The sequence below is a fragment of the Neovison vison genome, chromosome 7 (assembly GCF_020171115.1).
Source record: "Neovison vison isolate M4711 chromosome 7, ASM_NN_V1, whole genome shotgun sequence".
Taxonomy (NCBI): domain Eukaryota; kingdom Metazoa; phylum Chordata; class Mammalia; order Carnivora; family Mustelidae; genus Neogale; species Neogale vison.
Window position 1 is genome coordinate 202,739,371 of NC_058097.1, and position 14,507 is coordinate 202,753,877.

General features: G+C 68.2%; 3 protein-coding genes across 3 annotated transcripts; all 3 read right to left on the reverse strand.

The window, feature by feature from the left end:
- Nucleotides 1–436: 436 nt before the first annotated feature.
- On the reverse strand, nt 437–3,065 carry IRF7 (interferon regulatory factor 7). The gene is made up of 9 exons (XM_044260348.1): nt 3,046–3,065; nt 2,803–2,965; nt 2,492–2,711; nt 2,121–2,173; nt 1,820–2,027; nt 1,541–1,618; nt 985–1,467; nt 778–896; nt 437–692 (listed from the first exon to the last, which is right to left on the reverse strand). Exons 1-9 carry the CDS (start codon nt 3,063–3,065, stop codon nt 537–539), a joined length of 1,500 nt encoding a protein of 499 aa, XP_044116283.1. The 3' UTR covers nt 437–536.
- Nucleotides 3,066–5,300: 2,235 nt separating this feature from the next.
- On the reverse strand, nt 5,301–11,883 carry CDHR5 (cadherin related family member 5). The gene is made up of 15 exons (XM_044261212.1): nt 11,760–11,883; nt 11,504–11,679; nt 11,115–11,165; nt 9,519–9,611; nt 9,340–9,441; nt 9,155–9,265; nt 8,898–9,068; nt 8,253–8,343; nt 8,008–8,105; nt 7,708–7,908; nt 7,515–7,628; nt 7,348–7,438; nt 6,869–7,219; nt 6,084–6,298; nt 5,301–5,817 (listed from the first exon to the last, which is right to left on the reverse strand). Exons 1-15 carry the CDS (start codon nt 11,812–11,814, stop codon nt 5,392–5,394), a joined length of 2,346 nt encoding a protein of 781 aa, XP_044117147.1. The 5' UTR covers nt 11,815–11,883; the 3' UTR covers nt 5,301–5,391.
- A 1,483-nt stretch (nt 11,884–13,366) lies between these two features.
- SCT (secretin) lies at nt 13,367–14,137 on the reverse strand. The gene is made up of 4 exons (XM_044261213.1): nt 14,061–14,137; nt 13,846–13,947; nt 13,659–13,751; nt 13,367–13,490 (listed from the first exon to the last, which is right to left on the reverse strand). Exons 1-4 carry the CDS (start codon nt 14,135–14,137, stop codon nt 13,367–13,369), a joined length of 396 nt encoding a protein of 131 aa, XP_044117148.1.
- Nucleotides 14,138–14,507: the final 370 nt, after the last annotated feature.

Below are 14,507 nucleotides of genomic sequence, written 5' to 3' on the forward strand. Positions count from 1 at the left end.
GATTGACTCAGTACTTGAAAGTCAAAGGCTTTGGTGATCAGGAGGGGCCTGGCGGGTGGAAGGAGCTCCTTGACCCCCCTCGCCGATGGCCTGATTTTATTTTTTGGAGTAACAAGGGAAGGCCATGGCCAGCCGTCTGTTCCGCTCTGTAAGTGACGCCCGTGTTTGCTGCCTCCCACCAGCAGGGCGCGGTGTCCGTGGGTCTGGAAGCCAGCGGGGAGGGGGCTGCACACAGCACAGAGTCGACCGTTCGTGGGGCCCCCTCCCCAGCACCTGCAGGGGCAGATACCTCCTGTCCCCGGGGCGTTTTCTATTCTTTGAGTAGAGTTTGTTGGCTCTAAAGCGTGTGGCCTGTTTTTTCATTGTGAAGACGGAGGAGGGCGGGCAGGGGCAGGGTGGTCGCCTCGCGTCCTGGGCCTGTAGGTGTTGGGGGCTCCCGGAAGTCTGCTGCCCCTTCTGAGCCCGAGCCCACCCCTGCGCAGGACACCAGCACTGACTCTTGAGGCCTTTTTCTTGGCTTGGAGACGGGCCGGCCCTCAGGCAGGCTGCTGCACCTCCATGAGGAAGCGCTCCAGGTCCTCGTAGAGGCTGTTGGAGCTGGACAGGCAGAGGCCAAGGCTGCTGCTGTCCAGGGAGGACACCCCTTCTCGCTGCACGCACTCCAGGTGCGCCCGGCACAGCCACGGCTCCAGCTGTGGGCAGGGTGTCGTCAGGACAGACAGGACGGGACAGACGGGGGCTGTGTGTGGCCTTGCCTCCCGGAACCCCAAGCCTCACCTTCACCAGCACCAGGCTCTTCTCCTTGGGCCTCCCAGCTGACAGGTCCTGCCCAAAACCCAGGTAGATGGTGTAGTGCGGGGAGCCTGGACGCCGGCGAGCCCGGAACTCCATCATCTCTGCGGGAGGGGACTCCAGTGAGGGGGGGGGGCAGCAGGACGGGAGCGGGCAGGGGTGGCGCGGCCCCAAGTCTGGTGCATCACTGACCTCGGAAGAAGGTGCTGAAGTCGAAGATGGGGGTGTCTTGGTTCCTTTGCAGCAGGCGGGGGGGTGTGGAGGGGCTGGCAGAGCCCAGGGGCCCTCCCACCTCCCAGTAGACCTTGCATTTGCCCAGGCGCCGGGCCCACAGCCTATAGCCCTGGAGCTCCAGCTGCAGTCCCGGGGCCACGTGCTGCAGCAGCTTCTCGGTGTAGTGCATCTGCTTCTGGTCAGGGAGCTCGGCCGGGCTCGGGAAGGCCACATGCTGGGGCTCCGTGGCCGTGGTGGCTGGGCTTGGGGATCCGTAGAGGAACACGAAGCTTGGACGCCACACCACCTCTTGCAGCACTGTGCGGCCCTTGTACATGATGGTCACATCCAGGGCCCTCAGGCTGGGCTCTCTGTGCGATCCAGGCTCAGCAGCCACCCCGGGGCAAGGCTCCACCTCTGGTGGAGGCTGCCAGGGCTCCAGGACCCGGGCCAGGCCTGCATCTGGGGAGGAAGGCCCAAGCTGAAACCTGGCCCTCCGGGCCCTCAGTCCCACACACACCCCTGCGGCTCTCACCTGTCTCCTGCGCCTGGTGCACAGGGACCGTGTGTCCGGCCCTTGTCAGAGAAGGCTCTGTGTTCAGGAGCTCCAGGCCTGAGGAGGAAAATGCGCCGTTGGGAGCAGCCGGACAGGCCCAGCTGTGACCGGCTCCATCTCCACAGGCGTGCTCCTCACCCCCACCCCACCCCTAGCCTCTCCGTCTCCTCTTGGACTCTGCCCTCCTGCCTTCGGGCCCCCCCCCCCAGGCATGAAACGCTGCAAGGCTGAGCGCCCCCACCCGACACAGCCTCTCACCGGGAGCCTCTGGGAGCACTGGGTTCCCCACCCATGCAGCTTCCAGCAGGTGGGCCTCCAGGCAGCTCTGCTCCAGAGCCTGGAGCAAGAGGTCCCCAGCACTGTCGGCTGCGCCAAAAGGGGGGCTTGGGGCGCCGAGCTCAGGGCTCAGCCCAAGCCCTGGCTTCTCAGCAGCGTCTCCTGCCAGGCATGGCCCTGGGAGCCCAGCCTGCAGGGGAGGAGGGGCCGGTGTCAGCAGCTCCCCGTCCCCAGGAAGAGCGGCAGCCCCCACCTGGGGACAAGGAGGGCTAAACAGGCTCACCGTCAAGGGCAGGGCATCTTCCAGGGCCACCTCCCCCTGCTGAGTGCCCGCACCTTACAAGAGAGAATTGGGATCAGGGCAGTGTGGGATGAGACCGTGGAGTGGGATGCTTGTATATGTGTCTCTGAGTAGGCCCTCAGAGCTGCACCCCCCCCCCGCCCGGCCACTAATCCCAGCAGTCCCAATCAGCTTTCCCTGCCCTCCCCCAATAACCTGGCACCAGCCTCTCTGAGGCCAGTTTCTGGAAAGCACGGCTCTGTCCATGGGGTCTGTGTCCAGTGGAGAGCAGAATCCCAGTGCCCTCCCAGCCCCGATCTCTGCCCCAAACGTCCTAGCCCCCTCCACGGCTGCCCCGCACCCCGGCTCCTCACCTGTCTCCCCAGGCTTGAATCTGAGGGCGTACACTTTGTGTGGGTCAGCGGGGTCCCCTGAGTTGTCCTGCAACATCACGAACCGCTGGGTGCTGTGCAGCGCACAGCGGAAGTTGGTTTTCCAGCCCGCCCGGAGCGCGCCCTCCAGGGCCAGCTGGTCACCTCCGCCCCTGCCGCTGCTGCTGCTGGGCGGCCACCTGCCGCGGGCCACCGCCCAGGCCTGGAGGGAGGGACCGACGGTGTGAGCGAGCATGGGGGCGCGCGCCAAGCCCCGGGCCGGCCCTCCCACCCGACCGGGCTGGGGGTCCCACCTTGAAGATGCGGGAGTCCGCCTCCCCCAGGTCCTTCCGCGAGAAGTGCTTCCAGGGCACGCGGAAGCGCGTGCGGGCGGCGTCCAGCCACCGCAGGCCCTCGTAGCGGCCGCTGCTGACCTCCCCCAGGAGCCAGTCTCCGAAGAGCAGGCGCGGGGGCGTCCTGCGGGCGGGGCGGCCGGCGGGTGAGGGTGCGGGCGGCCGGCGGAGTGGCCGCGCAGCCGGGGTGGGACGGGGGCTCACCTGTCAGCGGCCGCGGCCATGGCTCGCTGCGCGGGACCGACGCGGGGGGCGCGGGGGTCTCCGCCGGGAGGGGCGGTCACGGCCGCAGGCGAGAAGCGTGGCTCGCGGGTGCCCACGGACCGTGCGGCGCAGGCGCTCCACGTGCGGGGACCCCAGACGCGGCGGAGGGCCGCGGGCCACGACGTTGCCGAGGTGCGGGCTCTGGGCGGCGGTGGCGCGGGGCTGCCGGGGGCTGCGCGGGCGCCGGGGGTCCCGGGCGTGGAGCCGGCGCCCAGTCCTGGGCGGGAGGGCGCCGTCGGGGCCCCCTGCGGAGACACCGCGGGGGCGGCCGCGGGCTGGGGCGCGCTCCGGGCGCCGGGAAAGCGAAACCTAAGCCGAAGCCGGGGCCGCTCGCCGCTCGCCACCCGCGGCCCGTCAGCGGGTCGACCCCGCCCCTCCGTCCCGCCCCGACTCCGGGCGCCGGACCCTCCCGACGAGCCCGCGCCTCACTGCGCTCGCGCGCCGCACGCGCCGGGCCGCCGGGGCTGGAAGCCTGGTCTCCCGCAGCGGCCGGAGCGCGCGCTTTTATGGGGACCCGCCTGCGGGGGTGGGGGGCGGAGGGGCGGGGCGGGGCTGCAGGTGCAGCCGAGGAAGTCACGTGCGCCGGCGGCGGGGTTCCCTGTGTGCTGGGGGGACGCGTTCCCCGGGCCCCCGCCGAGCCTCCCGGGTGCGGGTGGGGGTCGTGCAGGGGCGGCGGGACTGGCGGGTCCTGCGGGGTCCAGTCACTCCTCTCCCTCAAGGAGCACCCAGCCCCGCACACGCAGGGACGGGGCAGGGCGCCGCTGGCAACTAGTGGGGGTGGGGAGGCAGTGGGGTGAACTGAAGACCCCACACATCTCTTCTCTTCCCCGGGGAAGTGGGTCGTGGAGGAGAGCGTGGGCCAAGGGGCAGCCCTGCCCTTTGGATTTTTTTTTTTTTTTTAAAGTAGCTCCGCACCCAGAGTAGCGCCCACCGCGGGATCCCATCGTCCAGACCCCCCGCTGAGAGCAAGGTGGGGTGCTCCACGGCCCAAGCCACCTAGGCACCCCGCTGGCTTGGGGTTCTTTAAAGATTTATTTGTGGAAGAGAGAGCTTGCAGGCGCGGGAGCAGAAGGGAGGATGAAGGGAGAGGGTCTCCAAGCGCAGTCCCCGCTGAGTGCCGAGCCAGACCCGGAGATCACCGCCTGAACAGAAATCTAGAGTCCGTGGGTGACCCACAGAGCCAACCAGCCCCCCACCCTTCCGCCTTTGTAATCTTTTTTTTTTTTTTTAAGATTTTATTTATTTATTGGACAGAGAGATCACAAGTAGGCAGAGAGGCAGGCAGAGAGAGGAGGAAGCAGGCTCCCGGCTGAGCAGAGAGCCCGATGTGGGGCTCGATCCCAGGACCCTGAGATCATGACCTGAGCCGAAGGCAGAGGCTTTAACCCACTGAGCCACCCAGGCGCCCCCCGCCTTTGTAATCTTTTTTTTTTTCCGCCTTTGTAATCTTAATGAGAATTGTTCAGACAAGAATACTCACACCCTTGAGAATAAGACATTTGGAAAGCAGTTCGTGGTGGCTTTTCATAGGAAAAACGCAGAGGACCCACAAGGGACAGTGTAGAGGGGGTCAGGGAGGAAGTCCAGCCTGCGGTCCTGCCCTGGGGAGGCCAGCAGAGGAGGCTCTGTCCCCCACTCTGTGGCTCTGGTGCCCCTCCTAGCGGAGGTCCACCTGCCATAATCCCCCTCCCCCGCCCATGACCTGCAGCCACTGCTTCCCAGTCCTGTCACTCAGCCCCTGCACCAAGCCACAGGTGACAGTCTGGAAGCCAGGACCGGGTGCCTCCCCACCCCGAGTGTTTACTGCCCACAGGGGACCTCACAGGCCCACAGGCTGTCACCCCCTGCGAGGTCTCCAGGGAGTTTGCACTCCATCTTGGAGAGCCTCATTTTCCTTCAGGGCAAGAATCTCCATGTCAGCTGGGGTGATGGGGGCCCCCGCAGTGCAGGCCTCCCTCCCGCCCCCGCGGTCAGGCCTTGAGAGGAACTGAGGCCTCCAGCTGGCGCTGGTGTGGAAAGGCCCACTGCCGGCGGGCACAGCACGTGGTTTACGGGAAGCCCCAGGGCCACCGGCGCAGGCAGGCGGGGGCGGGGCCAGGGATGGGATGGGCCGTCACCTCCCACGGCCAGCAGCTCCGGGGGGTGGGGGTGGGGGACCCTGGCTGGCCGGGCCGCTGACTCTCATGCAGCCGAACTGGGAAACTGTCGCTTTATTGTGCACGTTGGAGTGGGGGCGAGGGGCTGGCAGACATCAGGTCCTGCCCACGGGGGAGGCGGGGAGCCCAGCTAGACGTAGGAGGAGCCAGTGCTAGGCGTGTCATCGGCCTGGGGACCAGCATCTGCGTCCTCGTCGTCGCTGCCAGAGTCGCTGGCGCCAGCCGCGTCGGAGGCGGGCGCGTTGAGGACCACCACGTCGGTCTCAGCCCCAATGTCCTCCCCAAACCACACGGCCTTGTAGCCGCCGTCAGGCCGCCGCTCCTTGGTCAGGATGGACCTCACGGCCGCTGGGCTGCCTCCATCGCGGGTCAGCTCGGGGGACTCTGAGGCTGGACGCAGGGTCGTAGTGCTGGGGGGCTCCGGAAGCGCAGGCTCCGGGGGCTCCGCGGGCTCCGGGGCCGCCCGCATGAGGCCAGGGGAGGAGTAGGGAGCTGGCGCCCAGTTGGCCTCCTGGGGGGCTTCAAAGGCCTCATTGTCAAAGCTGAGGGGCTGCTCCTGCGGAGGGGAGAGGGACAGCCAGGTCCTCCACCAGGACCCCAGGCCTGGGCCGGGACCCCCACCCCAGAGACAAGGACCCAGGCTAGTCCTTCCTTTCTGCCTCTTTCGGCCTCCTCCCCATCCTGTGGACTCTACCCCAGCCTTCCTCACCTCTGCTCCCGCTCCTGCCCCTTCTCTGTCGCCCTCTCTGCCTCTCCTTGGCTCTGTCCTCACCTGCCTGTCTCTCCCTCCCTAGTCCTGCCCCCAGCCCCCCAGGGCCTCACCACAGCTTTCCCAGAGCAACACTTGAGCCGCTGGCCGTAGTGCTTGTGGACCAGGATGAGGAGGGCGAGCAGAGCCAGAAGGAGCAGTGCGCCCAGCACCCCGCCCAGGGCCGCCATGTCCACGACAGAGAAGCGCCGGTCCCCGGCGGCACCGACACCTGGCTCGCTGTCCCCGGGGGTCCCCGCAGTGCTGCCTCCTCCAGTCTGGGCTGGCCCTGGGAGCAACACCAGCAACTGACCATCAGCATGCCAAGCACTTCCAAGACAGACCTGCCCCAGGCTTTAGACACCGTGACAACAAGCCAGACCGGGTGTCCCACCAGAGCTGGGGTTCTGGGGCATGGTACCACTCCCCTGCTGCCCACCGCCCTGCCGAGGAGCTGTGTGTTCCCGGGGCCCTTGGGGAGGCTGCCAAAAGGAGGGAGGGGAGATGGGGGTCAAGGCCCACCAGCTCCTGGTGGAAGTGGGGGGCCCAGCACCATAGGAGGGACCATGAAGGCAGTGCTGGGGCCCCTGGAGAGAACAGCCTGGAATTAGAGGCCCACTGGACCCCAAATCTGGCTTCTGCCCCGTCCTCCATACACCTTCCCCAGGTTACCTTGTTGGGGGCCCCAGAACAGGTCTCTGCCCAGACCAGAGCAAACCCCCTGGGATTTCATGGTCAGTGTGGTCAGGCTGGGCCTCCCCCTGCCCCGGGTGGGCCCTGCCCTACAGGGATTCCCAGGACCCCCACAGTAAGCATCAGGGAATATATGGGTGACTCTGGGGCAAATGAGAGGGGTTACCTGAGGTTTGGGGAGTTCTGCTGGGCCCAGAGGGCATTGGCTGAGAGGTTCCTGGCTTCAGCGACTGTGTTGAGCCCCCGCTGGTTGAAGCTGATGGGAGGGAGCTGCTGGTTTCCACGCTGGGGGGCCCGCCGGGCGTAGATGAGGCAGGTGGCCTTGGAATTGTGCTTGAAGAGGGCCCCGGGGTCGTAGAGCTGGTCGGAGGGGGTCCCTGAGAGGGCCCCGGGGTCGCAGAGCTGGTCGGAGGGGGTCCCTGAGAGGGCCCCGGGGGCCTGGGGGCTTCTGAAGTGGTGCTGCTGGGGGGCCTGCTTGTTCTTCCGGTCTCTGGGGATGTGGGGGTCTCTGGGGGGCCTGGGGACAAGGGACAGGATTCAGGCTTGGCTCTGCCTCCAGCATGCCTGCCCTGGGGAAGCCACCAGCCCAGCTGAGGCAAGAGGCCTTCCCTGAGCCGCTGCCTGGGGGGTCCGCGTCTGGCTCACCTGTGGGGGGGGTGGGCTCCTCCCACTCCAGCACCTGAATCTCCACCACCGTGCGGGCTGTACCCGCGGTCACTGTGTTGTTGGCCTCAACCTGCAGCAGAAAGGGGGCTTGTCCCTCGCAGGCCCCGCCTTAGCCCCTGCGCCTTGAAGATGCCCCCTGCCCTCACCTCTGCGTAGAAGACCCCCTCGTCGGCCAGCAGGGAGGCGGTCAGCAGGGTCTCGCCATCCATCCGGAAGTCAGTGTTATTGGTGACGCGGTAGGTGATGGCAGAGTTGAGGTCCTAAACATGGCCCAGTGAGCCCGGGCCCAGGCTGCCCCTGTGACCCCCCCAGCCCACCCGCAGCGGGGCTGGCGCCTACCGGAAAGTCAGGGTCCTGCGCCCAGACCCTCAGAGGCAGGGAGGGGGTGGTTGCGTCCTTGACCTCCACGCCTCCTCCAGAGCCACGCGCCACCATGCCGTGGTAGCGGCTCTTGGCGAAGTAGGGCGGGCGCCCGGTGGCATTTCGGGCCGTGATCTTGACCCAGGTCACCGAGTAGCGGGCGCCGTCTGCCTGCTCACCCTGGGGGGAGGGGAGGCCTCAGCGACCAGCGGGTGCTCAAGGGCAAGTCTTGCAGCCTGAGGCTCAGGAAGGCCGTGGAGGCCTGGCCAGGGCGCCCACCTTGACCACCAGAGTGAAGGTCTTTGGGCTGGGGACACTTCTGGTCATGGTGAGATTGCCCGAGTCAGCGCCAATGGCGAACGTGCCATCTTCTTGTCCTACGAGGGTGGTGGGAAAGCTTGGCCTCCTGCCCCCTCCAGCGGCTGAGGGCGAGGGTCCCACGGGCTCTGCCCACGTCCCCCAGAGCCCCGCAGCCCAGGGTGGGGTGCAGGACACAGAGGGAAACGGGTGCGGCCCGCACTCACCCCGCACAATGCTGTAGAGGATGCGCTGGCTGATGCCCTGATCCCCGTCCACAGCGTGGACGGGCCCTGGACGGAGCACGAGGGGGCCCGGCTGCGGGGACAGGGACAGGAGGAGACGCCGTGGGGCTGGGGTGTCTGGCCCAGCTGACCGTCCGACGTCCCTTAACAGGAAAGTCGTCTCTCCGCGAGGGCCCTCCCGGCCCCCCCCGCTGCAAAGACTCCCGACTGATGGAACGGCGGGCGTTTCCAGAGCGGGCACGCGCGTGGGACAGGCAGAAGTCATGGGGAGTCGGGGTCAGGTGCTCAGGACGCTCCACTGTGCTCCGGCGTCTCCGTGGGCCTCTTGGGCCGGAGCAGGGACGTCGGCGGGTCAGAGGCCGCCTGGAGCACCACCACCATGGCCCCTCACGCTGCCTGCTCTCCCGGCGCACGGGACTCGGTCCCCAAGGCGCTGCCCGGCCCTGCCCCAAGACCACCAGGCCCCGCGCCTCCGTCTACGCTGAGGGGCTCCGTCACCGCTCGCCCCCCGTGGCTGGATGGGATTGGCTTCCGAAGGACGTTCGCATGAAAATCGCAACCAGATGCGGCCCCCTGACTCCCGAGCCCTGCCCCCTGCGTCCCTCCTGCCCTCCCTGCCCCCCGTACCAGCTGGTGCCCCGTGGGGACGGCACCGTGGTACTCGGCGTTGATGCACACGTGCTGGTCGGAGTAGGCACAGGGCAGGAACCAGGGGGGGCGAAGGTCAGCAGGCTGCACCTCCACGATCAAGGTGGCCGTGGCCGTGTGGCTGGGCTCTGCGCCCTCCTCCCGCGTGTCCTGCAGCGGTGGAGCCCGGATGGATCAGGCCCGGGGGTCCTGGGCGGAGGGCGGCTCGGGGGGGACCTGGGCCCCCGCCTGCTCACCCGCACCAGCAGCAGGAAGTCGATGCTCTGCCGCGCGTCGAAGTCCAGGCGCCGGTCCAGCCGCAGGGCGGGGAGGTTGGTGCCCACCAGGGAGAAGAAGCTACCGGCGCCCTGGGGAGGCAGGGGATGGGACTCAGTCTTGGAGCCCAGGAGGACACAGAAGGAGGGTTTGGGGGGACACTGACCGGGGTCACCTCCTGGAGGGTATAGAACAAGATGTCATCCTGGTCGCGATCCTGGGCCTCCAGGCCCGTCGCAGGGATGACGATGGTGCTCACTTTCGTGTCCTGGGGGACGCAGGGGGAGTGAGTGATCTGGCTGTACCCTTGACCCCCGTGGTCGAGCCCCTGGCCCTCTCGCTCACCTCAGACACATTCTCCACCTTGACTTGAAAGGGGAACTCGGGCGGGTTGTCGTTGATGTCCAGCACAATCACAAAGACTCTGAGCTGCGTCACCTGCGGGACAGGGTGGGGTCAGCCGTGCTGCGCTCTGGTGGCCGCCGGCCCTGGGCTCCTGCTCAGCGTGGATTGCAGACAGCACAGACACAGCCCCGCAGCTCACGAGGCGGCCGGCGCCCCGGAGGAGAGAGCACAGGTGCGGGGCAGGGCGGGGGGCGCCCGGCAAAGCCCTCAACGAGAACAGCGGGAGAACGCTCGAGGTGCTTCAGAAATTATTATCCTCAAGAACAAGGAAGAGAGGAGAACCCGTAGATTGAAAGAGGCTTAAGAAGGGGCGTCTGGGGGGCTCAATGGGTTAAGCCTCTGCCTTCGGCTCAGGTCATGATCTCAGGGTCCTGGGATCGAGCCCCGCGTCGGGCTCTCTGCTCCGCAGGGAGCCTGCTTCCCCCTCTCTCTGCCTGCCCCTCTGCCTACCTGTGGTCTCTGTCAAATAAATTTTAAAAATCTTAAAAAAAATAAAATAAGAGACTTAGGCCACCCAGCTGGCTCAGTGGGAGAAGTTGACTCTCCACCTCAGGTTGTGAGCTCAGGCCCACGTTGCCGGTACAGAGGACTTCAAGAATCCACCAACCTAGGAAGGAAGAAGGGAGGGGGAAGGGAGCGGCCAGCCTCAGCAGGTGGGCTCTGCCGGGGTCTCTGTGACTGTGGGAACGGGAGGGCGTCAGGTGGGACATGATGCTGAGGAGCCCTTTTCCCGGAGGCCCGGCACTGTGGCTCTTTAGGAAGGCCTTGTCTTCCGGAGTCCCGTGCTGAGGTGTCGTGGTGCTGTGCGTACCGTCTGCCCCGGGACAGCTCCAGGCACTGGAGCGCTGGAGCCTGTGGGCGGTGGGTCCCGTCCAGCCGGCAGGTGCGTGCGCGCGGGGCTCGGAGCTTAACACGGGGCGGTCGATGCCTCCCTGGGAAGGGGAGCTCGGAGGGAAGGCGCGCGGCGGAGGGAGAGGGAGCAGGTGCCCATCTGGGGAGAGGGCTCGAGGCTGGCCGGAGTGAGGTCGGGGTCCACGCACCCAGCCTGCACCCCCACGGCCCGTGCGGCCTCGGCTCCGAGTGAGAAAGCAGCCGGGCTGTCCACTTGCTCGATAAGAGTGTTGGGCCGCCCTGACAGTGGACTGGCCAAGAGGGGAGCCAGCGGACCAGCTGACAGCTGGAAGTTTCCAGAAAGGAGGTGCTGGTGGCCAAGGCTCTGACTGGTGTGGAGTCCTGCCTGAGGCAGAGCCCACAGCCCTGCTGACAGAGACATGAGGGGTCCGTGGGGGGTGAGGGACCCGGCAGGGTGAAGTGCCTTCCGTGGCGGGGGCTCTGGGTTGGGGGTATCTGCTGGGGTCTGCATCTCAGGGCAGAGTCTGGCGGGAGGAAGTGTGGGCGTCAACATAGCACAGGGTGAGGTCACCGGGGAGTGGCCCTGGACCAAGCTGAGCAGAGTGGAGAGGTCGCCCGGAGTGCGCTGACATCACAGGCTGGGGGCGGCCACACAGGGGCAGGGGTGCGGTCGGGGGTACTCACCACGGCGCCGCCACTTCTGCACTCCAGGTGCGCCTCCAGCATCGTGTTCTCCTGAGGGGGCAGACGAGGGTCAGGGTCACCTGCCCAGCGGACCACAGCGTGCTGGCCCCACGTCACAAGTGAGGAGACAGGCGGGGAGGGTCTCCAGCAACCCTGCTAAGTCCAGAGGGCATCGGGGGCCCAGGCAGCTCGAGCCCCCAACCACCCTACCCGCCTTGGGGCCCCAAGAAGGGCCAGTCATTGCCTGGAGGGCGCAGAAACCGGAGGAACCTCGGGCCGTCTGGGACGCCATGTCTGGGGTTAGGCTGCGGGTGGCGGCTTGGGTCCTGGGGAGGGTGAGCCCTGCCACCGCCCCCACGGGGGTACCCCGCCCGGCCTGCCATCTGCACCTCATAGTCGGGGGTCACGTTGAGAAAGAGCTGAGTCCCCTGGATCCGGAAGGCGTCGGGGGTGGACGACGGTCCGAGGGTCACCTGCTGGCCCGCGGGGACAGAGATGTCAGCCAGGGGCTCAGGCCGGTTAGTGTTCTCTGCGACTTCGAAGATGGTGTCGCTCACAGAGCAGACTGGAACGTTGGAGAGGAAGAGTCAGTGCCCTTCTGGGGCCTGCCCACCGCCCAGCCCCCTGCCCCCGCCCCGCAGGTACCCTGGGCCCGGGCCGTGGCCACGAGCAGTGACAGCAGCAGGGCCCAAGCCCCCATCTTGGTGGCCGTCCCCTGGCCAGACCCTCTGAGCAGCTGGCAGGCGCTGCTGGTGGCGGCTGGGCCTGGGCGACCTTCGCCCCCGGCCAGGCACCGCCCTGTGTTATGATCCTTTACATGCCACCGGCCTCCTCCAAGGGGGCTCCCGCCGGCCGCCGGGCCAGGCCTACCCTGCTGCGGGGAGGGGGTGAGCTGGGGGTTCCCCAACGGAGCTGGGCCACATATGGGGGACCAAGGGGGCTCAGCTCTCAAACCCAGGGCAGGACGCAGAAGGTGCTCAGGATACCCTGGGCCTGGGGAGGGGACTGAGGGGCGTGGCTGGGTGGGCAGAAGCTGGGGCAGGGAGCTGGGGGGCAGGGGCAGGGGCTGAGCTGTGGCTTCTGTGTTGGCTGTACCCACCCCTCCCCCCCAATCCTGGCAGCCCCTCTGCTGGCCTCTTCTTCCAGAATCATCTTGGAGCAAGGTTCAGGCCCCAGCTGCTCCCTCCAGGTCCACCTCCTCCTGCCTACCCCCACACCAGCCATCTAGGTCTGGAAGGAAAAAGCTGTTTGTGCCCTGGGATCACCCCTGCTTGTCCTGGAAACCAGCCCATCCTCTCCAAGGGGGTGGGGTGCGCAGGACCGCAGAAATGAGGATGGCTGAGCTTCCGGAGGCTGCGGGAGCTCCTGGGGGGACCCGGGTCCCCATGGGTTCTGGTGCTCGACAGAGGGAGGAGTTCCTGGCAAGGCTCCTTGGCCCAGACCCCCAACTGCCCTTCCCTCAAAGGCGCCCCCCGCCCCACCCCCACGGGCCAGGCCTCAGCAGCAGCGAGGAAGAGGCAGGAGGGAGGGGCTGCTACCACGCCAGGGGGGTGGGGGGGTGGGGGGTGGGGGTGGCTGTGGTCCTTCCGCTCTCTAGCTTTGCCTGGCCGCCGCCCCCTAAGGCTCCTGGCCCCTGCAGGTGGTGCCTGCCTGGCTCCCGCAGGCCCCAGCTCCTCCCGGGGTGTCGTGACCCCCCCACTCGTCAGGCTCAGAGCAGTCCAGCCACGAGAGACCACAGAGCCTGGAGCCGGAGCCGTGGCATGCGTGGGTGTCCTTTCTCTCTGGGCGGACGCCGGGGCCCTTCTGCCGCCGCTTCCTGCCCGGGGCCTCCTTGCCCCCCTCACTCTCCACCCTCAGCCTCTCCACTGCCCGACGCGGGGCCTCCGGGACAGACGTCCTGTGCCCCCCACCCGCGCACCCAGAGCCCCAGAGTGTTTGCCGAGTGGCCGGCAGGGATGCAGGTGGGTCTCCGGGAAGCTCCGGGGACAGCAGAGATAAGGGAGGAGAGGCGCCCGCTGGCTTCCCAGGTTTAAAGGGCAGCTGGGTGCGGTCACGGGGCTACAGGCTGCGGTCGGTCGGGGCCTCCTGCATTCTGACCGCCCTGACCTGGGAGATGGCGCGGAGTGAGCTCACGGGGCCAGTGTCTGAATTCTTCCTTTATTGGCGACAAGTGCAAGCCCTCCTCCTCCTCCCCACCCTCCCCTGGCGGCTGGCGTGCAGGTGCCGGTGCAGGGGCGGGGACTCCTTCTTCCTCAGGGCCTGCTCGGGGTCGCCTCCACAGCGGGGATGGCTGGCTCTGCAAAGGTGGCCCCAGACCCGGACCCAGGAGGCAACTGGGGAGACCAGGTCTGATCCAGGGGGTCCCTCAGGGGCATCCTGCGGGGACAGCCAGGTCAGGGGCGGGAGTCTGCGGCCCCCTGGGGGACCCGGGCCTCCTCTGGTCACCAGCACTGTTTCCCCTTCCCAGACCCAGGGTCCTGGTGGGGGGGGCAGAGGAAGGGTGCGGGGCAGGAGCTGGTGGGCACAGCGGGCGGCGGGGCTCACCAGGCCTGCAGGGTGGGTGTGTACGGCCAGTGCAGGCAGAGGCGGCCCTCGGCCGACTTGGTCCAGCTCGTGCTGTTCTCCGGGTCCTGCTCGCTGCCCCGCATCCCAAGTAGAATTAGTCCCGGAGGTGCCCGGCGCCCACGCCCCGCAGTTCTCCCGCAGCCGGGGGAGCGCCGCAGCCCCTCACCTGCGCTTGCCCACCAGGCCCTGGAGCAGCCGCTGCAGCCGCGCGCTCTCCCGCAGGCGGCTGAGCTCGCTGGTGAACGTCCCGTCCGAGTGCCGCGGGGCCCTGCGGGGCGGAGGGCGGGGGCGCGCGCCGGTTCAGGGCCAGGCCGGGGGCGGGGGGCGCGCCGGGCCGGGGTTGCGGGGGTGGGGTTCGAGGAGCGGGCGTGGGTCCCTCACCTGGGGGGCGCGGGGAGCGCGGCGGAGCCCCGGAGCAGCGGCGGCAGCAGCAGCAGCAGCAGGGACGCGACGGCCATGGCGGGCGCGCAGGGTGCTGAGCGCTGCTGCGGCCGCCCGAGCTCCGCGCGGCCCCTTTATAGCGCCCGGGAGCGGGGCATCGATCGAACCCGAAGGTCAGAGCCGCCCACCCAGCTGTCGCCCGGGCTGGCCGCCCGCCCCCACCGCCGCGTCGGCGCCCCTTGGCTGGCTGGGCAGGGAGGGGAGCGCTGCGCCGGGGCGCGCGCCCGCGGGGGTCGCGAGGGGCGCCCCCGAGGGCGGAGGGACATCCGGGCGAGGTTGCAGCGGGAACAGCATGTGCAAAGCCTCCGAGCCGCCGTTTCCGCTCTGGGCGCAGAGGGGGCTCCGCGGGAGAGACGGGGCGGGCGGTGGGAATGGGGAAGGCTGGGC